The sequence below is a fragment of the Balaenoptera physalus genome (assembly GCF_965194825.1).
Source record: "Balaenoptera physalus genome assembly, chromosome: 7".
Lineage (NCBI taxonomy): Eukaryota > Metazoa > Chordata > Mammalia > Artiodactyla > Balaenopteridae > Balaenoptera > Balaenoptera physalus.
In genome coordinates, this window is record NC_138886.1 from 113846723 (window position 1) to 113874562 (window position 27840).

General features: G+C 41.0%; 1 protein-coding gene and 1 long non-coding RNA gene across 5 annotated transcripts in view; one reads left to right on the plus strand and one right to left on the minus strand.

Moving 5' to 3' along the window:
• The window catches only part of LOC309664101, a 29569-nt gene extending 28769 nt beyond the window's left edge, over positions 1–800 (plus strand). Inside the window, exon 2 of the long non-coding RNA XR_014265607.1 lies at positions 69–800. This is a non-coding gene — a long non-coding RNA (uncharacterized lncRNA). The remainder of the gene's footprint in view (positions 1–68) is intronic.
• Positions 1–27840, minus strand: part of KIF13B (kinesin family member 13B) — a 193261-nt gene that overhangs the window by 42759 nt on the left and 122662 nt on the right. For all 4 annotated transcript variants that reach the window (XM_082468815.1, XM_082468814.1, XM_082468813.1 and 1 more), the window contains 12 exons: positions 24769–24901; positions 20264–20410; positions 19611–19640; positions 18113–18212; positions 17397–17523; positions 16574–16629; positions 14878–15002; positions 13441–13617; positions 10868–10960; positions 6338–6490; positions 5507–5584; positions 4287–4340 (listed from right to left, as the gene is read on the minus strand). In XM_082468815.1, the coding sequence (XP_082324941.1) occupies positions 4287–4340; positions 5507–5584; positions 6338–6490; positions 10868–10960; positions 13441–13617; positions 14878–15002; positions 16574–16629; positions 17397–17523; positions 18113–18212; positions 19611–19640; positions 20264–20410; positions 24769–24901 (1273 nt within the window). The remainder of the gene's footprint in view (positions 1–4286; positions 4341–5506; positions 5585–6337; positions 6491–10867; positions 10961–13440; positions 13618–14877; positions 15003–16573; positions 16630–17396; positions 17524–18112; positions 18213–19610; positions 19641–20263; positions 20411–24768; positions 24902–27840) is intronic.

Sequence of the window (27840 nt, forward strand, 5' to 3'; positions counted from 1 at the left end):
CTTCTACCTACTATAAAGGGTAGAGAATAAAATTTTTAAATTTTAATTTATTTAATTTTTTTCAATAGGTAATTTGTTCCCATGATCCAAAAACCAAGTAACATAAAAGGCACACAGTGAGAAGCCTCCTACCTCAGGTGCCCACATGCTTCTACTCTCTCCCCAGGCAGATAAGCAATGGTATCTGTTTATCATATATCCTTATAGGGTTTCCTGCATGTATGTGAGCAAATCTATAAACAGCCACACGCACTTCTCTGTTTCCCTCCTTTTATAATTCAAATGGCAGCATACTGTGCTGCACTGCATTTTTAATCACTAAGTCTATCCTGGTGATCTTCCACATTAGTACCTGGAGGGGTTCCTAATTATTTTTTACAGCTGTATAGTATCCCATTTACTTATGTGTGTGCACGAGCACGTGCACACACTCACAGGGAGAAAATAGATTTAACCAGACCAAACCAAGGGACATTTAGCTTGTTTCCAATCTTCTGCCATTATAAACAATGTGGCAATGGGCACCCTCATATATATGTCATTTCATATGTCTATGAGCACTGCTGCTGTGTAAAGGGGTTTAATAGGACTTGGATAATTTGTATGTCAACTAGTTTAAACACTACCCTGAGGAATTCTATTACACACAGCATTATAACAATTTTGAATTCAAAGCAATGCCATATTTGACGATGTTTTTCATTGTTTCATTTAAAAGGTCAAAGGGAGGAATCTCTGTTCCTTGCTGCTATTGGTGGAGGGAAATGTTTCTTTTCTCGCTAGTAAGAAAATACAATTTTTCCTTAAAAATCTTTTAAGAGGCCCTGCTTTAAATGACAAAACTACTGAGGGCCCCTCGCCTGCCAACGGGGGAGCCACTCTGTGCTCCCTGCTGAAATGAGCCTGGAATCAAACCCTCTTTGCTGAGTGTTCTTATCACTTTGTTTCCTAGCATCAGCTATGATCCTCTGTCACCTGAATTTCCTTACTCATTCAACAGGTCCATCCATTAAATCTTAGAACACTTTTCCTCCACCTTTCCCCCACTGAAAAGCAAAAGGTCTCTGATTTTGGTATGTGGACATTCATAAAACCTACTGATATGGACACAAGGAGGAAGTCGAGTGATGCCCGAGGTGACAGTGACGGGGTGGATGGAATCCCAGCCATACCTGGTAACCACTCAGGGCCATGCGGGCCAGCAGCTCACAGGAAGACAAAATAATAGCTCCACAGCTAACTGGGAGCACAGTTAGTAATGGGGAGCTGGCCTTTCTGTTTTCCCTGACAAGACCTCCACTGTCCGTCAGAGGCAGGGGACTGCTGTGGTTGCAGAGGGGTGAGAGAGGCCAAGTTTTGAGGAAGACTGCAAACTGCTGCAACAGGAGAAAAGGGTCCTTCACTGTTTGGAGGCATCTGACGAAAACTGAAAATACATGCTGAAATAGAGCGGACCGAGCCAGATCCTTGCTGCTGGGACGGCACCAGGACACCAGTAAAATCTGAGAGGGCAGAATTTCCTCATCTTCGCTAAGTTACCCAGGGACCCCAGGACATCAAGATGACTGAAAAAGGGAAGGTCCTGGTAGAGTAACAAAAAATGTGTAATTTATTTACTCATTTAATATATGCCCTGCTGGGACTTCCCTGGCGGTCCAGTGGTTAGGACTCTGCGCTTCCACTGCAGGGGGCATGGGTTCGATCCCTGGTCAGGGAACTAAGATCCTGCAAGCCGCGCAGCGTGGCCAAAAAAAACCCCAAAAACAAACAAACAAAAAATCCCCCAAAACACATCCTGCTTACTTCTCCCCAGTCCTCCACAGAAGAGCCTGCCCTGGGAAAGGCCTCCAATAAACTCTTCACTCTCACACCCAAAATAGCCTTTTCAGTCCTCATTTCGGTCTCTGAGGAGTCTGGAAGGAGTCCCTAAGCCGTCTTTCTCCAGCACCAGTTTCCAAGCCGCCCTCCTGCGCCTCCTCTCCTCTTTGAGGACTCCAGCCCGTCGTCGCCCTGGCCGGCTTCCCCTCCTGCGCAGGCCTGTAAGTCTCACCATCACGCCCGCACAGCCTCGCCTCTGTGCTCAAATCCCTCACGCTGTTCCAGCCAGGCCCTGAGCTCCCCAATCTGTCTTCAGCTCAGGCTTCCAGACCCCTGAACTGGCAGACATAACCTTTTGTCCAAAATTGACCTCAATCATTTTCTTCCCCAAACCTGCCCCTGCAACAACATTCACCTCTCTGCACTGTCACCCAGAGCCCACGTCATCCTGTCTCCGCTTGGCTCCACCTTGTTCTTCATGTCAGCCGAGTTCTACAGCTTCCATCTCCTGAGCATGTCCTGAATCTCTCCCTCCCCCTCCCCACTGCTGAGACCTCTACCCGACCTGCTCTCCCTACCCTCACTTGTGCATTGGTAACTGTACATATTTCTACTATATACATTATTCTAATGTAATTTTACACACCACAGCCAGGAACATGAGTGGGGTTTAGGTGGACTGTTTAAAAATACCCCTTCAAGTGACCCAGCTCCCCCACTACTCCGAGGCACATCATATAGGAACTTCTGAAATAAGGCCCCTTTCTCTGGGCTCTACCCCACACTACACCCTCTCTGCTTTACTCACGCCCTTTCCTCCTTCCACACTTCTGTTCACACTCTTGCTTCAACTCCTTCCCTGCCTTGGGTGGACCTTATCCCCTTTCAGCATTAAGCTTATTGGGGGTGGGGGGTTCCCCCTCTCCACAGCCTCTCTTGGTCCCTGAATAATACCTATAAAAGTGCCCACGCCCTCCTCTGGGCTCCTTCTCTACCTAGGCATACTTCTATTACAGCATCTGTGTTCCTTTATTCTGTTTATTTGGTGTAGATGAAACAATAATTCTTTTTCAAGCAGATACTACTGTTTTCTATTATTTTCTTCATTTAAACATAAGGAAACTAGGGTGAGAGAGAAAAGCTGAAGAAATTTTGGCTACTTTTTTCAAGGAATTTATGATAGAGGATTTGGGTTAGATGGATTTCAAAAAAAACACAGAAAGTCATCGTTTTTTCTTATATTATCCTTAAAATACTTGAGTTATTTATAATTAATAATGACACAATTTTCCAAAAACTCTGCTTTGTTTAGCTAATCACAACTATGCTATGATTATCGAGAGCTCATCACACCTGTCAGTGGACCCGTATCAAGGAGTACTAAACCTCAGCACACTTTCAGATGCGTGGTAGGTGGTCAGTGAATTGATGAGCTGGAGAGCAATTTATTTGCCTATAAACACTGAGATATATATTTTTAAGATTTAGATTACTGGTAGTTTGCCTGAAATAATAGGATATATACACATACATACATATTTATGTATTACTTCAGGTAAACTCCTAGTAGCCTAGATCTTAAAAATGAGTCTAATCGTTCATCAACGTCATTGTCTTTTTCTGAAGTTCTTATAAGGAAAATTTCAAACCTATACAAAGACAGATTGTAGAATATTTAACAAGAATAGAAAGAATAGTATAAGAATAGTGTAATGGATACCACTCAGCTTTGATAATGATTAAACAGCCAATCTTCTTTTATCTGTACCTGTATCTTCTTTTACTCTGACACAACGGCCTCATGTCAGACCATTTCATATGACACTTCTGGCCTCCTCAAGGGTGAAGATATCGACACAGAGCACACTGCCCGCAGCTGGCAGCACCAACATCTAACGAGGTCCCTCAAAGAACGGCAGGCACGAAACTGTGTCACGTGACATCCCGTTACAATTTCAAGTGTGAGCCCTTTAAGCACATGATAATGAATTGTCTATGCTTAAAACTCTGTTATATTGGGGAAAGCTATATTAACAGGCAAGTAAATACATTCCAGCTAACAAAACTGCTGTTCGCTTATTTTTCTTTCTTCTAACAAATAATATTAACTTTCAGACATAATCTTACTCCTCATATATTTTCAATCATTTCATCAATATTTTACTATTCAAAATCTGACATGAAGTTCCTTTTCTGACACAAACAGGAAGAATATTTTCAACAGAAGAACTTAAGCAACTGAATTGTTTTTTTAACCCTTAGAAAGTAGAGTAATAATAAGGTCTCGGTAACATTATTTTAACTGGCAGATAACAAGAAATGAACTCAACGCTCTCCAATAAATTTCACACAGTATAGAAAACTGGGAGAAAATTTGGCATGCAAAACTAGCGTGTGATATTTGAGAAGAGGAAAGCTGGAATGGGAAACGGGTTTAAGACTGATAGAAAATAGCTACAAACACTCACCTTGTTGCTACCTAGACTGTAGGACGGAATAAGATCCTGTCGGCTGCCAGAGAGCTAAAAGGAAATAAAGAGGGGGTTAGTCCCTCATGTGCAAAAGTACATAGATCTATGGCCCTGGAAATACAAGGCTTTGAAAACCGAATCAACAGAATGTTGAAGTTGGATGGTATCAGAGAGGCTGTCAAGACCAAAGTTACAAACTAGACTAGTGGCCTCTGGGACACTGTCAGGTGCAGTTTTTTTTAAAAAATCGAATTGATTAACATTTTTAAGATGGGAGGTTTGTATAACATCAGATATCCAGCGTACACTGAGGCAACAGCTGGCTGGGTCCGAGTAAGAGACACTTCATTTGTTTATCCCCTTCTATTTAAAGGATACCAGGTTACTGGTTACCTTACCCTGTCCTAATCGGACGACTCTTTTCTCTGGGTATTGTAGCAAATGTATACACGCAGACTATTTATTTTAAACCATAGGATTCTAAATACCAAATCTCTGCACATACCAGTGCATTTTAGTAGATCATTTTCTGAAGGAGTGAGAATATGTTTACGCTGAGTTAAAGTGGTATTTTTTACTGCCTGAGAATGTTCCCAATCTTTCCGTCTGAGATCATCAGTGACGTCACTCAGTCTCGCAGGGCCACACGTGCCCTCCAGCCTGAGACCCGTCCTGCCTCTCACTGGGACCTCTCCAACATCAAGGCTAAGGGTCAGTTGCTCTTTATTTCAATGCTTGTACCATGGTTTTTCCGGGTATCAAGTTCAGACAAAGGTGTACTATCTCTCATATTCATATCTTTATCAAAAGTAAGGAAAGCAGAGATAAATCACAGTTTATAAACCTAGTCCAGACTTCTCCTCAATTTATAAGTAATTCAGTTTGGCCTAGAAAATTCAAACAGTTTCCCTAGGCACTCGGCTAGTTTTGCTTTAGTACAACAAACACTCACCTAACAGAGTCACTGTGCCAGGCACTGGCGACATGAAGATAAATGAGAAACATTACAGTGGGACTCACATCGGTACCTTCCCTGTAAAATTAGGAAGGGCAGTGACAGAGGGGTGCACCAATGCTTCAGGGTAGAGAATGGGGACACTTAAATCAGTTCACAGAAGGAAATGATATCCGAGATGAGATTCAAAGGATGGGAAGGAGTTATCCAAGGAAAGAGGAGGAGCGAAAGCAGAGCACAGAATGGGGTCCCATGTACTCACTCTGTTCACATTTGGAGAGCTAATACTCCTCCTATTCAGCTTCCCTTTTCCCGTCAACTGTTCCTTCACTGCAACTTCCTGTCAATCAGAGAAAATACAGACGAAAAATACACATGAGAGACACACTTCCAAAGTAACAGTATCTTAAAACAGACTCTGAGCTATGGACACATTCCTAGTTCTTTAAACGACGGCTGTTACTTCACACGACGGAATGACTCAATTACCATCACTGTGGAATACTCAAAGTTAATGACACAGCTGACAGGGTACCTGGATCATTCTTTTCTCTATCTACTGACCGCCCCCTTGAAGCTGGCCAGAAGTCAGTCCCAAGAGAACGATTATTAAAAGCAGACCATTCACTTTTATTTTTCATTAGTATTTTTGGTTAAAAAAAACAAAATCTCAACACTGCCACATAAAATGGAGTTCAGGGTTTCTCTGAGGCTTAGGTTTACGGCTGGCACTTCTGTTTTCCCTTCTAGAGATCCACTCCGAGGCTGTGGAGGCAAAGCAGGGCACAGCACTCTACCTTCTGCGACATTATGACCCAGTCTCAAGGAATTTCTAAACTACTTCCTTAGCCACCAAGAGTTACATATTCTCTTTCACTACTTCCAGGCAACCAGATACCATTTAGGGTCTTGGAAAAAGTAACTTTCCAGTAGTTTCTGTATCTTCAAAGACTTACCCAGCAAGTTTAATCTAAATTAATATGCTCCACTTAGAGGCTTCAAAAGTTTAGATGTAACAATACTGTGACTTGTGGAAAGTCAAACCCAGAGTCAGGCTGGGCTGGCACCACGGCCACCAGCTCTGTCGGCTGACCTGGCGAAGACGATCTAACGTGAGAAGGTTCTCCACTGCCAGCACGCTCCTGAGGTATTTCTCAATATACGCCTCCGAGTCAGCAGAAGCCGTGTTTTCAACATTAGCTGCCATTCTTGCTAATGCTTCTCGTTCCTCTACTCCCTGGGCATCCTGGAGAATGGAAAATTGTGTATTAAAATTAAGTACCTTGCAGAAGAAAATGTTACAAAAGCTTCCTGATCTATACAAATACACACAAGAGTACTGAACGAACAAATGGGATGTATTCCAAATTCCATTTTAAAGTCAGCTTTTGGAACTCAAAATGCATTTTCCCACAGAAATCATGGTATAAATGGTGGTTAGGTTCACTTGAAAGGCTGGTTAAACACAGAGCAGCTGAAACACAGCACATTTTCAACAAAACTGTTCTCTCCTACATTTCCATTGCAAACAAAGACATGCCTGGTTAGAAAGGATTTGGTGGGCTAGCTGGAAATCTAACCACAACAGTACTTCCTGAACATATCTTGGGGGGCCAGAGGGAGGACTGAGGAGCTGGGGTAACCGCTGGATACATGTGGGATCCAAACAACCCCCGCAGGAGACAGACACAGGTATGGAGGCTAAGAGTGGAAAGAAGCGCTGGGCTCCAACCCTTCTGCTAAGCAGCCTCCTACAGACTACATATTCCAAGTGTGGTCTCAATCCCTAACTCTGCAGTGGCAGAGGCCAAAGGCTGGAAGCTGACCAAGAAGAGAAGTAACCAAGCAAATTCTCACTCGCCCAGCTCCCTGGACACAACTGGTCCAGGCATATACATGGGACGTTTGCAAGTCAGGGAGGGACTTTGTTAATTCAGTCAGGTATCTCAAGCTCATGTGGCTCATAACAAAGTACTCTTCTCAGGAAAAATCAGATACTTTTCTTACTGGTGAGTTTGTTATAGTAACGTCAAAGACTACAAAATATATATCCGCATGCCACTGCATCTTAAGATGCCATCGACTTTAAGAAAAGGCATCTTATATACCACTAAGGAGGGAAAAAAACTCTGCCAATTAACTTTAAGATATCATCAATTATGAGACACATTCTGACTTCAAAAATATTTTTTAAAATTTACATAAGCCTTATGGGCTTCCCTTGTGGTGCAGTGGTTAAGAACCTGCCTGCCAACGCAGGGGACACGGGTTCGAGCCCTGGTCCGGGAAGATCCCACATGCCGCAGAGCAACTAAGCCCGTGCACCACAACTACTGAGTCTGCACTCTAGAGCCCGCGAGCCACAACTACTGAGCCCACGTGCCATAACTACTGAAGCCCGTGCGCCTAGAACCCATGCTCCACAACAAGAGAAGCAAGCCACCGCAACAAGAAGCCCGCACACTGCAATCAAGAGTAGCCCCTGCTCGCCACAACTAGAGAAAGCCCGCGTGCAGCAATGAAGACCCAATGCAGCCCAAAATAAATCAATAAAATAAATAAATTTATTTTAAAAAAATTTACATAAGCCTTACAACGGAGAAAATATGGAAAAATTCAGAAGACAGCTTAAGTTCACAAAACTTTTGTCTCCTACAGTAATTCGTTTGGGCCCAGGAATCGTCCTCATTTTACAAATGAGGAAAGAGGAAGGTCGCATAATTAGCAAAATAAGCGAGACTAGAATTAGGTCTCCTGACTCCTGATAGAGTATGCTTTTTACCACTGGACATGGAATACTTCATGGTATCTGAAGGGAACAGACATTATCCTGATTTTCTAAGAAAGAGGATACCTGAGTTTTAAAGAAATGTATATATTATATATCCATGTTATCCACACAAGATATAAAACATTTCCATCTCTTATCAAGAAATAAAACATTTCCATTTCCTCAGAAAGTTCGACCCCTACCCTTCCCCCAAGGCAAGATCGTTTCTTTCACCACAGATTAGTTCACCTGTTTTAGAAGTTCACATAAATGGAATGACACCCTTTGGCACCTGGCTTTTCACTTAGCATAGTGATTTAGAGATTCGTTCACATAGTTCATTTCTTTGTATGGCTGAGTAATATTCCACAGTATGGATATGCCACAATTTATTTATCCATTCGTCTGTTGATGGATGTTTGGGTTGTTTCCAGTTTTAGGTTATTTTGAATTAAGCTGCTTTGAATATTCCTGTGCAGATCTTTATGGATATATGCTTTCATTTCTCTTGGGTAAGGACCTAGAAGTAGAATTACTGGGTCACAGCGCAGGTGTCTATTAAACTTTATGATCAACTGCCAGTGGTTGTATCATTTTACACTCCCATTAGCAATGAAAGCATTCTAGTAGCTTTAAAAAAAAAAAAAAAAAAAAAAGGAAGAAAGGCGAAACCATCTCTTGTAGCTCTCTGGTCTATGACCACTTCTTTTTGCTACCAAGCCCTCAAAGCTTCTGTAATATGGAACACAGAACTTTTCCAGGCTTTTTCATGATGAATTCTAGCTTTTAAGAAGCTTTTTATTTTATTTTGAAATAAAAAATAAACTAGTGCAGTCCTTACACTATAAGCTTTAAATCTCACTTCTCCTTTTTCTTCATCATCAGGATTTGACAATGTGACCCTATCACTTCCCAACTTAGACGTTTAGCTAATCATTAACAGGTAGCCCCATCATGTGAGGCTATATGTTTATCTTTCTGCTGATTTCCCCACATTTCCGCCCTTTGAAAAACCGTATCACCTGAAGAATAAAAGCACTGTTAAAGAAGATAAGAAAACTACAAATGGGGGACCTTCCCTGGTGGCGCAGTAGTTAAGAATCCGCCTGCCAATGCAGGGGACACAGGTTCGAGCCCTGGTCCAGGAAGATCCCACATGCCGCGGAGCATCTAAGCCCGTGCGCCACAACTACTGAGCCTGCACTCTAGAGCCCGCAAGCCACAACTACTGAGCCCACGTGCCACAACTACTGAAGCCCGCGCACCAAGAGCCCATGCTCCACAACAGAGAAGCCACCGCAATGAGAAGCCTGTGCACCGCAACGGAGAGTAGCCCCTGCTCACCGCAACTAGAGAAAGCCCACGCTCAGCAATGAAGACCCAACACAGTCAAAAATAAAATTTAAAAAAAAAAACTACAAATGAGGAGAGAAGAGAAGAAAGATGATGGGAGAAAAGGAAAAACTGAAGATAGTTCACTGCAAGTGTCACTGTTTCTCAACTGCATTCAAACCGTTTTATAGAGTTAAGATCTGAAACAACTGAAAAAAGAGAAAACACTCAGATACAGAGAATAAACAGTAAATCTCTAGCCCCACATATAAGTATACAAAGAGTAATATATTCCAGATCCAAGATTTTGCAGCTTGTCTAACTCGAAAAGGGGCTCAATTTTTAAATGGTCAGCAGGCTCCAAATTAAATAAACAGTTAATATGTGCTACGTAAGCCTAATACTTTGAAGGTCCAGGAAAGAATGAGTCACTACTTGACATTATTTGAGAGGAAAAGTGTTCTGTGATATAAGAACTCTAAAACAAAGCCTAAGTACTGTGCAATCTTTTCACTCTTCCAAAACCTGATCTGTCTTAAAATATATATTGTCCATCTATTGTTCAAATAATCAACAGAATCAATCAACAAGCACTGAGCCCTTGAATCAAGAGAATGAAGGCACCATGGATGGTGTGCTTAGGAGGGAGTGCTCGCCCCAGGGTCCCACTCCCATTTTCCACCCCCCAAGGGCAGCACAGCCTGGACCTCCCCACTCACTCCCCGATTCTGGGTAGTCAATGTGGCAGAAGGAACCACTATTGTCTTTTTCGTCGGGTCCTTTTCTTAGACCCCTCACTTCTCCTACTCCTGTAAGGAAGGCCTCGTTACTAGCTATGCCAATAACCAAGTGAATAAATCTGTCTAAATCAGGAATTAAGTACTAGGAAGCATATATAAACTACATCCTCTAGCAAGCTCCTGTCAGGGGTATTTTCAGCTCTGTTTGATTCCTGTGCATATCTGAATTAGCTCAGAAAGAGAAATAATAACAGTAACTATAATAATAATAGAAATTACAATTTATTGTTTAGCATGTACACAACAATTTGTGTATATTGTCTCATTTAATCCTTAGAAACAACCCTGTACAGAAGGTATCACTAACCCAATTTGATAAATGAAAAAATTTAGGCTCAAAGTAACTTACCCAAGTTCACGTCACTAAGAGGTGACAGAAACAAGATTTCTGTTTCATTCCAAAATGAAACCCTGAAACTCTATGTTATGCTGTGTTGCCTTCCTTCAAGGGTTATACCCTCTTCTGTGGGTAAAAAGGTGTTGATTTGCTTTTCAAAAGATTCTTCTTTAACAAAATACTAAAACCAAAACCTTTAAAGCCACACAAGTACATTTTACTCTGAATCAAGTTAAGATTAGGAAATTCCTCTACAAATCTATAGCATTTTCCTAAATATACATTTTCATTTAACACACATTTCTTGGGTAGGTGACTTTTCAGGGAGTTAGCTCTTTCTACATGTTTATTTTTAGTAAATTCAAATTTCATATGATCTTTCACCTCTGGAATATTGGAGACAATTTCAAAGGTCACTCCACAGCCTGGAATAGAACTTCGATGTGACATCTTTTTTAGGAGACTCTGAGCAAAACCCTAGAGAAAAACAAAATAGAAGATATAGTTTCCCACCTCAAAAACTGAGTTTTCATTAACAAAGAGACAGCATAAACGACACCACGTTCACTCTAACCAAAAAGGAAAAGAACATACTTCCAATGTAAGTCAGAATCCAAATCACTACATGTAAGTTCCTCAACTTTGTCTTAGTGCCCCAAACCAATTTATATGATGCCTGCCACGTGACAGGTCCCATACCGAATATACGAAAAGTACAAACCCTAAACTCTGGAACCACACTAGGCAGCTGGTTCAACTCTGCTTAAAGGCTACAGAAATAAGACTGTTGACTTCTACAAGATAAAATGACCTTCTAACGAAGATGTAAAGAAGGGCTGGTGACCCTTATCCTTTTTTTTTTTTTTTTTTTCTTTCCAGCACGATGGACATCTTGCACTATGAATATTGACAAGTTCAGGCATTAATTCTTGACCAAAGCAGGATCGTTATGAAGAATGGTTTAAGAGTGCATGGTCATTGTTTATGCTGACTGCGCTCTTTGCACGGTTAAGAATTGAACTGTTGAATTAATGCACAGATGACTCATTTGAAGACGCTGCTAAGACTGAACATCCTGTAGAGGTTGAAGAGAGCAGGGATGAGGGCAGAATATAATTGGTGAATAAAGAGAAGAGGAAGACAGAATATTAAACTGACACTGAACCTTTTTCCCTCATGCAAAAGCCAAGTAGGAAATAGGTAAAAACCCCCAAACAGAATAGGAAAAAAGCTGTTTGGTCTCAGAAGTACATACTTTCACAAACTTAATAATAATTCAGTGATCTTTAGTTAACTTTTTAAAAGATTTTAGCCTCTTAGAATGCAAGAGCCTCTTAGAATGCATTTATTTCATCCCTTCACTCTTGACTCCAGCCTTACAAGGTGGTACAATGGTTAGGAATCCGCTTACCAATGCAGGGGACATGATTCGAGCCCTGGTCCGGGAAGATCCCACATGCTGCGGAGCAAAGAAGCCCGTGTGCCACAACTACTGAGCCTGCACTCTAGAGCCCGCAAGCCACAACTACTGAGCCCATGTGCCACAACTACTGAAGCCCGTGAGCCTAGAGCCCACGCTCCGCAACAAGAGAAGCCACCGCAATGAGAAGCCCACGCACGGCAACCAAGAGTAGCCCCCACTCACTGCAACTAGAGAAAGCCTGCATGCAGCAACGAAGACCCAATGCAGCCAAAAATAAATAAATAAAATACATAAATTTATTAAAAAGAAAAAAAAAAAGACTTCCGAGAAAAGGGAGACCAAGCAAAGAGTGAATGGGAGACACGGCATATACATCTACAGCTACCCCATGACCTGTATGTACTGATGCTGGATCGCCAAGCTAAAGAGCTGCAATTTTAACAGCATCACTGCCGGTCTTCATTCAAAGATTGATATCAGTGTGACATTTAGAACTAAAGATTAATTTTTAGGGGTGGAGATTACATCCAGGACTCTGTCAACCGTGACTGTACTCTTCTAAATGAAAAGATTTATTTTCATCTGTCTTGGTTTTAGCCAGTGTATTGAGAAGAATCCCTAGAACCAAACTCCCAAATCGTATCATTGCAGAACCAACAGCAGAAATCCTTTATAGTCTTATCTAGAAGTTCTCTACTAAACCGGTTCATACGGCACAAGGTCCTTCATAATCTAGCTGCAACTGTGTTTATGGCCACAGCCGTGGCCTCTGCGGCACACCCCGTCACACTCTGCTTCTCATGGTCCCCAAGCTGCCACGCCCTTTCCTTCGTCACCACCTCTGCACGGATATTTCCTCCTCTTGGGGAAACAGCCAGCGACCCCTCTGCCTGCCAACCACCCCTGCCTGCAACGGAGCAGCTCACGTGCCCCCTCCTCTTTGAAGCCTTCCCTGACTGCGCTCTCACCCTCTGAGCTGCACTACCACAGAAGAGAGTCGTCTGCTTACACACTCATAGGCCAGTGGACACTGGCTCTTTAAGGATGCAGATGATTTCTTATTCATCTTTTTACCCCAAAGCTTGACAGAGTACTCTCTCCACATGCACAATCAATGAGCCGGCAGAGAGGACTGAAAGAAAAGAAAGGCACGGAAAGCGAAGGGTGAGCAGCACAAACCACTGCTCATGTGCGGTGAACGCTCTCATCTTGTAAGACCCAGATGAAAAGTCAGAGACAAAAACAGCGAACTTCGCCTTGACAGGGCCCTGTGGCACCCAGAGGAAGGGCTGCGAGCTGTGACTCCGCAGTAACAAAGATTCAGGGTAACAATTCAGGGTCGTCTAGGAGGAAGTCAGGCTGACGGGTTCCAGGACTGAAGCAAGCACGGTTATAGGACAGCAATAGTCACCTGAAAGAGAAAAGCTCAGAGCTTCACAGAGCCTGGGGGGACAGGAGGCCAGAGCAATCCTTCCACAGCCCCGCCCTCGCGTCTGACCCAAAGTCACTTCTTCGACTAGGATCAACGACTCACCTGCCGGCCGTGAACACTGACACAAATGCGCTTGCGTAATACCAACTGCATGTCGGCCGGATGGCTGAGCTGGACCGTCACCCGCACGATGAGAAACACTCGCTCATCCGCAGGTGTGCCTTTACTCAGCTGAGGGCAGCTGTGCACTGCGGAGTCCCAGGAGGCTTCCGCTCTCGCCTGCAGAGAAGACAGAAGAGTCACCCCCTCCTCCTAACGCACAAACCCCCACAAGGAAACGTCTTGGCTTGGGCTGAAGTGGAACAGGCCAGTCAATGAGTGCAGTTCTGCTAAGGGAACTGCCCTGGGAGACCATGGGAATCCCAGGATGTGGCCTCAGGCACCTACTAGGGGGAGTACAGAGCGGGCTGTTCCTGGCCAGCAGCTAAAATTTATTTATTTTGAAAAATACTCAAACATAAAAGTTGCAAATTTAGTACAATGAACTCCTGTATTTCTTTCAGGTAGATTCACCACCTGTTAACATTTTGCCCTTTTCCCTCTCTCTCACACAAACACACACAGTATTGCTGTTGTTTTTTGGTTTTTTTTTTTACTGAACCACTTTAGAGTAAGTTATGGACAGGTAACTCTGCATCCCTAAGTACTTCAGCAAGTATCTTCTAAGAGCAAGGACATCCTGTAACTTAACCATAGGACAATTACCATTTTCAGGAATTTAACATCAATACAATACTACTATATAATACAGAGTCCACATTCAAATGTTTCAACTGTTCTGACCCAGGATCACAAACTGCATTCAGCTGTCCTGTTCTTTTAGTCTACTTTCATCTAGGCTGGTTCCCCAGGCTTTCTTTGTCACTCATGGCACTGACTTATTAAAGAAGGGTGCAGGTCCACTGTTTTACAGAATGCACCGCAGTTCAAGTTTCGCATCTTCAGAATACCACTCACTATGTGATGATGTGTCCTTCAAAGTATCACGTCGGCTTTCCTTCCTTAATAATGTTTTATAATTTTTCCAACATGCTCCAAATTAGAAAATAAGCCCCCAGTGTATACCCATCACTCAGATTCAAATATTATCATGTGGTTTCATCTATTCTTTTTCCCCCTTATTAAGAAGTCTTTACTAAAGCATTTCGAAGTCAATCCCAAACACTGTGCCATTTTACCTCTATGTACTTCAGGAGCATTTCCCCAGAGAGTAGACCACTGCTGACCTGAACTATGAATTACTAACTAAGATCCTTTACCAGGAAAAGAAGTAAAACAGTGAATGGATGTGATCTGATTGGTCTACTCCTTCTGGAAGTGGTTCCCTTCTTTCTGGAAATCATACTGAAAGGTTTTCATTTATATTTCTTGAGAAACGTAAGCACTGAAATGATTACCTTGTTGACTGTTTTCAAAGGCTCGTGGAAAGGTTAAAGAAACTACTTTTCATCCAGTCTTCCCGAGTTATCCTTTATTTACCTCTCCATCATGCTGTTTGACAATCTGCAGTTCAAAGAACTCGTCCTCTTCTTCTCCAGTCAGGGTAGCATCCCATCCACCAGCTTCTGGGTCATCAAGATTATCCTGAGAGCTGAAATCATCAGCTAAAAGCAGAGAAGTTCCATTAAATATGGAGATCATTTTAAAGCATAACCCCTACCAGCTAAATTTCAATGTGCTTAGTAGCAGAATTCTCCTGCCTCAAATTTCATTTGCTTTTTGGCTCTGAAATCTTACATCACACAGATGACGACCATTAAACAGTTCACAGATCTTAGAGATGGAAAACGCCTCCAGAAATTGCCTAAATCCTATCTCCTACCTCCGTGCCTTATTTTACATGGAAGGCAACCGAAGCCAAGAAACCCAAGAGGTTACTCCAGGTCAGCCCATAAATGTTAATGATAGGATTAGAACCCCAATTCCCTGTCTTTTAGTGCACTGAAGAAATGAGAGTGAGAGTGATTCCAATCATCTGACAGTTAAGAAACTGAAGGGCTGCCCTGTGGCCCTTTGGTTATTCATTTCCAAGCCTGGCACTCCCAACTCCCTATGCATCTTAAGCTTGCAAGTAAACGTCGAAAGTATTGCTTCCAGTACATGGGCTTGTGTGGACCAAGAACGAGCATAGGCTGAACAGGGCGCTGTTCCTGACTTGGAATATCCATACTAATAGGTCTTCTTGAAGCTTATTCTCTTCCACTTTCTAACCCTCCTACACACACACACCCCTCACCTATCTAGGAACCTCAGGTAAGAACAAGACAGAGTCGCCCTCAGTCTCCAAGGCTCAAGAGAACAAGGCAGGATGGAGTGCTGTGGCAATACATTAAAACCCCGACGGGTGGACGTACGGTGCAAGTGGCTAAGTGTTCTTCTCTGACTCCGTGTGTATATGAAAAACTCCCACAGGTCCAAGTAAGCCAAGCAGCACAGGATGCTAAATACCTGAGATGCTGTAACGCACTCTCAGGGCAGAAGAAAACCACTGAGGACATCCAAGCTTGTCTATTTAGGATGGTTCATTTTAATACACAGTTCTTCTGCAGATGTCTTTGGAATTTAAATGCTGACTTTCAAACTTATTTTTAGCTCTTTAATCTACCTTTTCATTTTTATTTCCCTCCTCAGACAGAATATATGTAAAATGTAGCCACATCCAAAATATTTTACATGAGGGGGAAAAAAATGACATTTAAAAAAAAAAATAGGCAATGCAGGGATGAATGGTACAAGAACTCACAGATAAAGTGAGAAATTCATTAGGTAATGCTAAGAAGACACCAGATAAAAGAAACGTGCTACATAAGCATCACTAGTTGTTAGTCCTTTCTGGAGAGGAGTCCTCCTGAGAATTAAAGAAGAAAATATCTTAAGTGTGGAAGACATTACCACCATCCTAAATTGATGGGAGAACAAAGCACACAGAGCAGTATGGGCTGTAGAATGAAATGTGAGACCACATCATGATGAGACATACCTATCACTGTTAAAAAAAAATACTATCCTTACAGGAAATTCATTCTTTGTCAAGGATTAGAGTCCTCTGTCACACGTAAAACAGACCCAAACCTTAGGCTTACAGAATTGCCTAACTGCATACTTTGTTAGAATGTAAGTGTTACTTGGACACTAATTTGTCAGAGCTGCCTTCGGAAGGCACCTCTTAACTTACCATTTAAGTCAAGGAATATAACAGGAATGTGTGTTTCCATCCCAGGAACCGGCGTCCTAGAACATAACGAACAACAGCACCTCAAATAAAGCAGCCTTTCTCAGCGGCATGTGCTTCACGACTCAGCCTTCACACATTCAGAGCAATTACAGGTCAACCAATGATAATTCTGGGTACTGGGTTAGCCATAATTTCACATCAGAGATGCCACAAAGACTTAACTGTCACTGCTGCTTCTTTTCTCTGGTGCTTCCATGTATAATAATCATATGCTCTGATATCAGAACTTAGTCTTAGAAAACACATATGCCTGTTCATCACTGAAGTTGAAGCTCCCTTGTTTAAACGTGCTTTCTTATAAAGTTATATACCTAAGGGCCCCATGTGGCTTAATTTACTATTTTTAATTTCTATAAAGTGGCAGAGAACATTTGCTGACAGTTCAGTTTAAGCTAGTACCAAAATCAAAAACACCTGGTGACGCGATTTTATTATGACTGAATAGTCTTTTAAGGGAATGACCCAAGTAATTAACATATTAACTGTTTTTTTAAATGCTAAGTGGAATGGTACTAAGTATTGATTTAGATTCTCAGAAATCTTAATTACTTGGGCCAAAAACAGTATCACTTAATAAAACAGTTTTAGGCCACAGTTATTCCAACTCATGAAAATAATTTAACACCTCCTCTAATTAAAACACCTTTTTTCCCACACGCTACGGTAAGTCACCCATTAATCAAAGCAGAGGCAACACTCAGAGAGAAAGCGGGCGGCTCCGTGAGCACAGAGAACTTCAGAAGACGCAGGGCAGCGCCCATACCATTCTGCCGGGGCCCCTGGAATCCCACTGCCGGCCGAGGGGACCATGACCGCGTTCCTCTCCTCAGTCAGAGTCAGCCTCATCTCGAGGAGTTGAGCTTCCCGGTCGGCATCGTCCTCTGTTTTATCTACAACATCAGGAATGAGGATCAAATACAGGTGTCCCGCTTCTTGCCTGCTGTTTACGCTTTGTCCTACATTATCCACAGGATGTTCCTATATTCCACCTATTGGTTGAGGGGGGTTCACTAGCAACTTATTACTTCCCTAATTCGTGATAAAAAGCTCACGATAAAAAACTAACTATAAGCTAGCGAGGCTGGTGTGCTCTCACAGAGAGGCCGTCTTCAGCTCATGGAAGGCCTACGGTGGAACAGCACAGGAATGATCTCTTGGAGAGGCAGAGGGCTCAAGTGCCTCTGGACCAGAAATCAAGACATGTTAGCATCTTCCTTTAGTTATTTCTGAGGGACAATGTTTACTGCACATACTCTATTTCCTCTTTGTTGGGGGGGAAGGGAGACCTATGCAAAGACATCCTTACAACTGGATAACTGTCCTTTTGAAAGGATGTGACACAAATAAGCGTCATTCCTATGTTCTCGCCATTCCCACTACTGATGTGTTTGTCTACTTTTATTTCATGTAACTGCAAATGGGAATCAGTAACACACTGATTTGTGGGGGGGGGGCGATATTAGAAGTTGCTTTTCATACCATGTTTACTGACAAGCTTTTGCAGTTGTTGATCTAAGTACTCCTGACGCTTTGTTAATGCATTTAGCCATTTTCTACGTAGTCTCTCTAAATCCCGATCCTAGAAGCAAACAAGGGGATTATAGTAAATATAATGTCAAGACAATATATCTGAAACCGATACTCTACCTTACCTTACTCTAATATGCTTCAGAAATGTAAAGTATTATACCCTAGCGTTTTTATTACCACTACTAGTTGACTCCAACCATTATTCAGAATAGAAACTTTCAGAAATTAAAGCATTACTGTCCTAGAGTAACACCATTTCTGAAAGGGCACTCTGATAATCCAGAACCAGTTTTATGTCTATTGGCTCAAAGGGTAGAACTCCAAGCACTCGTGCAGCTAAGATCTTCTACAAGGTCTCTTTGCTGGATAAAAATCACAAATACTACTCGATAATCCTCAAATTTATATCCCTTAGAACCATCAGAAGAACTCTTCAAATTTCTTAACTACAGCCTTCAACATGTTTCACCAGTATCTACAAATCATGTAAGTGCTTCTCTCCCTAGTTTCTGTGGGGTTTTTTGGGGGGGTGGCGGGCGGGACGTTACCAACAGACTAACAACTCTACCGGCCAACACCTGACTGCGCGCCCATCTTACCTCATTTCCTTCTGTAATAAAGTTACGTGACTGGGTAGATCAGTGGAATGCTGAGCATATTGGGAGTATCTGGATTTCACTAAGGCACTTAACCAAATAGCTCATGACATTCTTGTGGACAAGAAGGAGAAATGTGCAATGGATCTACTTGGAAGAAATTATAGAAGACTGAAATATCACATCCAAAGAATAGTGATTAATGGAATAACGTCAGCTTGAAAGAAGTCCCTACGGTTGCGCCACAGGACTCTGTATTTAACCCTCAATACTTTTATCAGCGACTTATAGGAAAGCAGACATTTTTATCCAATTAGAATGAAGCCAAACCAGGAGGGTGACTGCGCTGGCTGACATAATCAGGATCCGAAGAGCTCTGACGGTGCTAAACGATGACTAACCAGACTCACAAAATACAATTTATCAGACGTAAACACAATCTTGCAGGAGATTAGGGAAAGAGGGGGAGGGGGACAAAAAACAAAACAAAACCTGTATGACTCCAGGAAGTAGGGAAAGGAGACCTGGCTTAAAGTATGGAAAATACCTAAGGGGCCTGGCTTGACTGAAGCCAAGTCTGCGACAGCTCTTCCAGGGAAAAAGGAGAGAAAAAGTGCAAGGAAGAGGCCCTGAAGAATGGATCTGCAGGGCGCTGGATGGGCAGCTCCAGGTTTGGAAAAGGATAACAGTCACAAATGATTGTTCCCTTCTCTGTTTTAACTTGAGACAAAGCAATATTTGAATCAAAACTAACTGTGTAGTTACTAAGTAACGGTATGGTGAGGCGCAGGAATGTGTAATTAAGTACTTTAATCAAGCTTATCTGACGAGGATAACCCTTGCTTCATTACCTGGTAACTGTCCATGTCCTCCTCTTCCTCCTAAGAGAAAAAATACATTATGCAGAGCCGAAACAATCATTTATCCAAGACTCAGACTACGCTAAACAAGTTTGAATCTTTTCCCACACTTTGTATTTTCTAATTTAACGAATACGCTTTTTCATCTCCCTCCCACGCTCACCCTCACTCTCGGTTTTACAGTTTTCAGGGAGTTGGAGTGCAACCTTGAGCTTCTCATAGGAAAGTGAAGAACACTCATTTGACCTTTTCGGGGAGCTAGTACAATACTCTCCCTGCTGGGTTTATAGTCCCACTCCCCAGGGGAAATCAAACACCTGCTGGCAAATAGTCTTTATGAGCCAGCAGGGGGTTTCTGCAGAGGGGTGGGGAGGGCGGTAATCACTGGCAGGCACTGAGGAGCTCCTGGAGGCTGAGACGTGTTAACCCTCAGCTTGCCGTGTACCAGGGAAAACCAACAAGCTGGTGCAGTGGTTCCACGCAAATGCAATACAGTTAAAAAAAAAAAAAAAAAAAGAAAGAAAAGCAAAGAAAAAAAGATATCCAAGGAAATAAAATACTGAAAGAATTGTTTGTGGAAGGCAGTTTCCTGACAGGTTGCAAAAGACTCTCTTGTCTGGCTGGGTCTGTCGACAGAGACTTACGTGGATGGTTTCATGAGTCTTGGGCCATCTCGGCGCCCTGACTTTTACACATCCAATGCCAACAGACAATATACATTCTTCCATCAGCGGTAAAGTCCCAGATTCCTGCACAGACTTCACTTCCACTTGGACTCGCCGGGACTGCCCCTGTATCACAGACAATTTTAAGAGTTTCTCAAAATCGGTTTCATTCCCAAAAATTTGGTTTAGAGAGACCCCTACAGGCTGATGTTGAGAAAAGCATTTATCTTTAGAGATGTTATCTCACCATATCTTACATGTTTAGTAGTAAATTACAAATTCAAAAACTAATCAGAAACAAATATATGGCTTAGATATTTTTTCCAACCAAAAAAAAACTTTAAAAGAAAACAATCTAACAAAGGAAATGCAAAAGGCTAGACAATATAAAATGTTCCACTTACTAATAAGCAAATTAAAATAAGCATGAAACACCTTTATTTTCACTTACTAAGCTAGCAATTATCTTTTAAAAAGGCAATTTACAATATTGTCCAAAGTTTACAAAAAAGGCAATTACATACACTGTTGGTGGGAATATAAATCGGTAAAGCTTTCTGCAGGGCAATTTGCCTTAAAAAATAAGTATCCCTTGACCCAGCAATTCAACTTTCTAGGAACCTGTTTTAAGTAAATAATCATATATGTACATAAAGAATCTTACAGCAATGTTAAGAATAACAAAAAATTAGAAGCAAATTAAATGTATAATATTGATAACTGCTTAAACTATAGTATATTAATGAAATATTTACATGGTCATTAAAATATTGCTATAGAAAAACATACATGATATATAAGTTAAAGGAGTACAGTGACAGATGTTAACTAGACTTCTTTTACAAAAGCAGATTACCAAAGCCAGTATATATAGTATGATCCACTTTAAAAAATAAGCAATCAGAATAATAAGAATGATTACACTATCCTGAATTCACTGCTCTCATCCCAAAATAAAATAATTTTAAGCCGAGCTGCAAAATGAAGAATTGATCAGAGAGAAACTGTTCCTTCTTTAAGCATGTTTTCACAATAAACACTATGTGACTTTGAATATTTACAATGAAGTAATTTTTAAAAGAAAATTCCCAGTATCCCCAATCACTGACTTCAAAGTTGGTTTATACATTTTAGGAATGTAAAATAGAATTTGAAAAACAGAATCTGAACATGTAATTTCAAGTCAGTTACCCTTCCCCTCTTCCATTGGATTTTAATTCCCAAGAGCTTTGTATCATCAGGAAAATCAGCTTAGGCAATGATTGATCCTATCAAGCTAGATTTAAAGAGATGGGTTGCAGATGTCTTTGATTTAATATTTTCCAAGGACTATGCATCAGATATTTTGTGCAAAGAGTAACTCAGAAAACATTTTAATTGTCTGAAATAGTTTAGTCATTTCAATTAGCTACCTTTGGTTTTTACTTTGCCTGAGACAGGAAGTGACCTATTCTGAATGTGTGCCCAAGTGTTAAGGGTGAAGTACCTATACTTTGGGGGAGAATACAGGATAAGGAGAGAGAAAAATGGAGGGAAAAGATCCAGGAATGGCTTAATGTTTCACAGAAAAGCTTTGAATAGCTTTATGAATACATAAACTATTAGACTGAACTTCTTGTAACTGCCAATATTTGACCATTTTTTAACTACAAAACTAGCAAATGCATGCAGTTAATCTAATCAGTTCTCCTCTGCTACTTTCCTGTTGGAGAACAATAGGTTCCAATTTTGAAATGTACTGAATTCTAATAAGCCTACCATCCAAGGCCCTCCATGAACTAGCTGCCCCAATCCTCTATAACCTCTTCTGTTACTCTTTCTAGCTCTTCCTACATGTTACTGATACTTTCTACCCAAACTTACCTAATTCCACCCTCTATCTTTATTCCTGACATTTATATATGAAGAACCCTTCCAACATGATTCTTTCACCACCCAGGTCAAGACGCACATCCTTCAAACAAGCCTTTCCTGATATACCCAAGATATCTTTGAACACTTTTAGTAAAGGTTGCCAGAAGTGTGAAAAACACTTAAATATTCAATTTATACTAAACCACAGAAAATTATCTGGTCTTGCTTTCCGGGAGATGAAGAATTTCTAAGGCATCCAAAGAGGATATATATAGTTTTAACAGATGTTCAGGAAAAGATGTTCTTCACACCCATATGAATCCTATTTTACGTATGTATCTCACACTATAATTTAAACTAATTTCCTTTTGCTTTTAGTGCCTTGTCTATACATGAATGGATTTGCTAAAATTCATTTGCTAGGGTCAGAGAACAAGTGCTTATCATTTTCCTCCTCCTAAGACATTCAGAAACTTATTTAAGCAAACTTTCTTTTTCCTTTAACCTTTTCTCATATTTTGCTTTGAATGATTTCAACATTCATTTTCTTGAGCCATTCTAATATTTTACTATTGTTTTAAAGTATGGAAACTATCACAGGCAATAATATTCTACTAAATGTTGACTTCATGTAAAGAATAGCAAACAAGAGTATTTCTAAGTCTTACATATAAATTCCATTAAGATACTCTCTCTCATCTTTAATTTGCAGCACAGATACTACAGATGACATCTGTCTGGGGTTAAGTGACAAGTCCCACACGTGTCTTTGCTGTATTGGTTTCTGGCAGGTATTCACATCTACCTAGCTGCATTTATTTAACGTGTCCTATGTTAAGTAAGATAGAAAAGATATTTGGTCTTTGTCCTCAGTTCCTGGCACAGAGCTCCTAAAACTCTTGGAATTTCCTTAATGATAAAGGTGATAGGTGCATCTTTTAACGATGTGACTTTTCATTTGGTGACTCTAGGCAGATCCCTAGGTGGCTTCAGGATTGGGGCTGGTCGCCAGGAAGACCAAGCCTTGAACAGAAGGTTGGAACTTTCAGCCCTACCCCAAAACCTCAGGGAGAGAGAAAAAAGGGGCTGGAGATGGGGTTGATCACCAAAGGCCAATGCTGTCATCCACCACGCCTACGAAATGGAACATCCGTAAAAACCTCCTAACGATGGGGTTAGAGCTTCCTGGCTGGTGAACACATCCGGTGCTGGGAAGGTGGCGCACCCGGAGAGGACACGGAAGCTCCTCACCCTTCCTCCACACCTTACCCCATGCAGCTCTTCCATTTGGCTGTTCCCGAGTTGTATCTTTTACAATAAACTGGTAACAGTAAGTAAAGGGCTTTCCTGAGTTTTGTGAGTCATTCCAGCAAACTATGAAACCTGAGAGTTGCGGGAACACTCAACTGTAGCCAAGTCGGACAGAAATGTGGGTGGCCTGGGGCCCTGATACTTGCAGCGGGCATCTGAAGTGAGGGCAGTCCTGGGTAAGTTCGGGCCCTTAAACCTGTGGAGTGTGATGGTCGCTCCGGGTAGTTAGGGTCCAAACTGAATTGAATTACAGGACACCCAGCTGGTGTCTGCAGAGAAGCAGAGAACTGGTGGGCATCAGAGGGAAAAACACTTCTCATCCCCCATGTATCAAGCACTGGGCTCCATATACAGTATTTCTAATCCTCACAATAACCCTACAAAGTTGATGTTATCACCCCCTCCACTTTACACCTGAGGAAAGGTTCCGGGAGATGACTGAACTTGCTCACGGATATACAGCTAGGCCATGGGACAGCCAGAACCAATCCCCAGAATGTTAGACTCTGAAGTGCTTGTTCTCTCTGCCATGTCACATGGCCTCTCCTTGTCTTTATAAATGTTCTAATGCTGCTTGATACGTTTGTTTTATTTCCTACAATTCAATTCTAAGTCACTTTAAAGCTTATCTTTTTCTTTTTTTAAAAAAAATATTTATTTATTTGGTCACGCTGGGTCTTAGTTGCAGCAGGTGGGCTCCTTAGTTGCAGCACGTGGGTTCCTTAGTTGCAGCTTGCTGGCTCCTTAGTTGCGGCACGCGAACTCTCAGCTGCGGCATGCATGTGGGATCTAGTTCCCCTGACCAGGGATCAAACCTGGAACCCCTGTGCACTGGGAGCGCAAGTCTTACCCACTGTGCCACCAGGGGAGTCCCCAAAGCTTATCTTTTTCTTACTTAAACTTCACAGAAGCTGGGTTTGTTTTTGTTTTTGTTTTTTTTACACACACACACACACACACACACACACACACTGTATTTTATTTTTACAAGAGATAAACTGACACCAAGCATTGTAAATGGATGACCACAACAAAAGCAACAGTGATTGCAATTACCAAACACGAAACACACTCATACTATGTCATAATATTGACATTCAGCCCAGTAATCCTCCACTGAGAAGCTGGTTTTAAATACTATAAACAGCTTTATTTTTGAAAATGAAAGAAAACACACATGAAGTGAGAGAAAACTTTAATATAATAAATGGTCTTGGCCAATCTAGATTTCATTATCCCTGATGTTTCTGCTAAAAGGAATCCAATATTAACCTTTACGGCACCAAAGAATTCAATGTTAACATTAAAAATTTCATTACCTGCCGGAGTTGAAAGATTCCACCTGTTGGCACGTCCTTTGCAGGAATTACCTCTACAGGGCAGTATTCACCATTCTCATTCTGTTCCAAGATTTGAACCCAGAATTCCACTTTCCTGGTGACTTCGCTCCACCTAGGAAATAGTTGAAGTTCTTGGAAAATCATACATTTCTATTTCAATACAGGCAGCTTAGGATCCTACACATGAGAATTAACAATGAAAATGACCTCCAAACAGAATAACTCAGTAGAACTATCTGTAGTTCAATGAGTAATACACAAATACATACTGGCAAATGTAATTAAAAGCAAAGTTCAACAAACAACATCAGAACTAAAAATGATGCCTTTATTTCATTCAAAAAGGTATGATAATTACAAATCTATTTCAAAGTGGTTATTCAAAAATTTAAACATCGTTATCAGAAGTACAGAAGTAAGTTGCAGTGATTATCTTTTCATACACAAAGGTAGTGCTGTATGCTTTAGTGACTTGACAAGTATCTCTGCTGAGGTCAATAAGAGAATCAAGAAAAAAAATCCCCATGTCTAATTTAGTATTTGGTAAAACTTTCTAAATACAAAAAAGAAGAAAATCTGGTTCTCATTTATAATTAGATGCAGTACAAATACATGCTCTTTCAGTCTTTTCCTTTTAATTCTTCTGTTTAAAATCCTGGTCAACATGTAAGCCTTCCTCCTTCCATGATTGATGCTACTTGAAAAGAACTTTGACCTAAAGATAGAATAAGTGAGAAAAACTACGATCCTGCAGCCTGTGGACCAAAAACCACAGTTACAGAAAGATAGACAAGATGAAAAGGCAGAGGGCTATGTACCAGATGAAGGAACAAGAAAAAACCCCAGAAAAACAACTAAATGAAGTGGAGATAGGCAACCTTCCAGAAAAATAATTCAGAATAACAATAGTGAAGATGATCCAGGACCTCGGAATAAGAATGGAGGCAAAGATCGAGAAGATGCAAGAAATGTTTAACAAAGACCTAGAAGAATTAAAGAACACACAAACAGAGATGAACAATACAATAACTGAAATGAAAAATACACCAGAAGGAATCAATAGCAGAATAACTGAGGCAGAAGAACGGATAAGTGACCTGGAAGACAGAATGGTGGAATTCACTGCTGCGGAAGAGACTAAAGAAAAAAGAATGAAAAGAAATGAAGACAGCCTAAGAGACCTCTGGGACAACATTAAACGCAACAACATTCGCATTATAGGGGTCCCAGAAGGAGAAGAGAGAGAGAAAGGACCAGAGAAAATATTTGAAGAGATTATAGTAGAAAACTTCCCTAACATGGGAAAGGAAATAGCCACCCAAGTCCAGGAAGCGCAGAGAGTCCCATACAGAATAAACCCAAGGAGAAACATGCCGAGACACATAGTAATCAAAGTGGCAAAAATTAAACACAAAGAAAAATTATTGAAAGCAGCAAGGGAAAAACGACAAATAACATACAAGGGAACTCCCATAAGGTTAACAGCTGATTTCTCAGCAGAAACTCTGCAAGCCAGAAGGGAGTGGCATGATATACTTAAAGTGATGAAAGGGAAGAACCTACAACCAAGATTACTCTACCCGGCAAGGATCTCATTTAGATTTGATGGAGAAATCAAAAGCTTTACAGACAAGCAAAAGCTAAGAGAATTCAGCACCACCAAACCAGCTCTACAACAAATGCTAAAGGAACTTCTCTAAGTGGGAAACACAAGAGAAGAAAAGGACCTACAAAAACAAACCCAAAACAATTAAGAAAATGGTCATAGGAACATACATATCGATAATTACCTTAAACGTGAATGGATTAAATGCCCCAACCAAAAGACATAGACTGGCTGAATGGATACAAAAACAAGACCCATATATATGCTGTCTACAAGAGACCCACTTTAGACCTAGGGACACATACAGACTGAAAGTGAGGGGATGGAAAAAGATATTCCATGCAAATGGAAATCAAAAGAAAGCTGGAGTAGCTATACTCATATCAGATAAAATAGACTTTAAAATAAAGAATGTTACAAGAGACAAGGAAGGACATTACATAATGATCCAGGGATCAATCCAAGAAGAAGATATAACAATTATAAATATATATGCACCCAACATAGGAGCACCTCAATACATAAGGCAACTGCTAACAGCTATAAAAGAGGAAATTGACAGTAACACAATCATAGTGGGGGACTTTAACACCTCACTTACACCAATGGACAGATCATCCAAAATGAAAATAAATAAGGAAACAGAAGCTTTAAATGACACAATAGACCAGATAGATTTAATTGATATATATAGGACATTCCATCCAAAAACAGCAGATTACACGTTCTTCTCAAGTGCGCACAGAACATTCTCCAGGATAGATCACATCTTGGGTCACAAATCAAGCCTCAGTAAATTTAAGAAAACTGAAATCATATCAAGCATCTTTTCTGACCACAACGCTATGAGATTAGAAATGAATTACAGGGAAAAAAACGTAAAAAAGACAAACACATGGAGGCTAAACAATACGTTACTAAATAACCAAGAGATCACTGAAGAAATCAAAGAGGAAATCAAAAAATACCTAGAGACAAATGACAATGAAAACACGACGACCCAAAACCTATGGGATGCAGCAAAAGCAGTTCTAAGAGGGAAGTTTATAGCTATACAAGCCTACCTACAGAAACAAGAAAAATCTCAAGTAAACAATCTAACCTTACACCTAAAGAAACTAGAGAAAGAAGAACAAACAAAACCCAAAGTTAGCAGAAGGAAAGAAATCATAAAGATCAGAGCAGAAATAAATGAAATAGAAACAAAGAAAACAAGAGCAAAGATCAATAAAACTAAAAGTTGGTTCTTTGAGAAGATAAACAAAATTGATAAGCCATTAGCCAGACTCATCAAGAAAAAGAGGGAGAGGACTCAAATCAATAAAATCAGAAATGAAAAAGGAGAAGTTACAACAGACACCGCAGAAATACAGAACATCCTAAGAGACTACTACTACAAGCAACTCTATGCCAATAAAATGGACAACCTGGAAGAAATGGTCAAA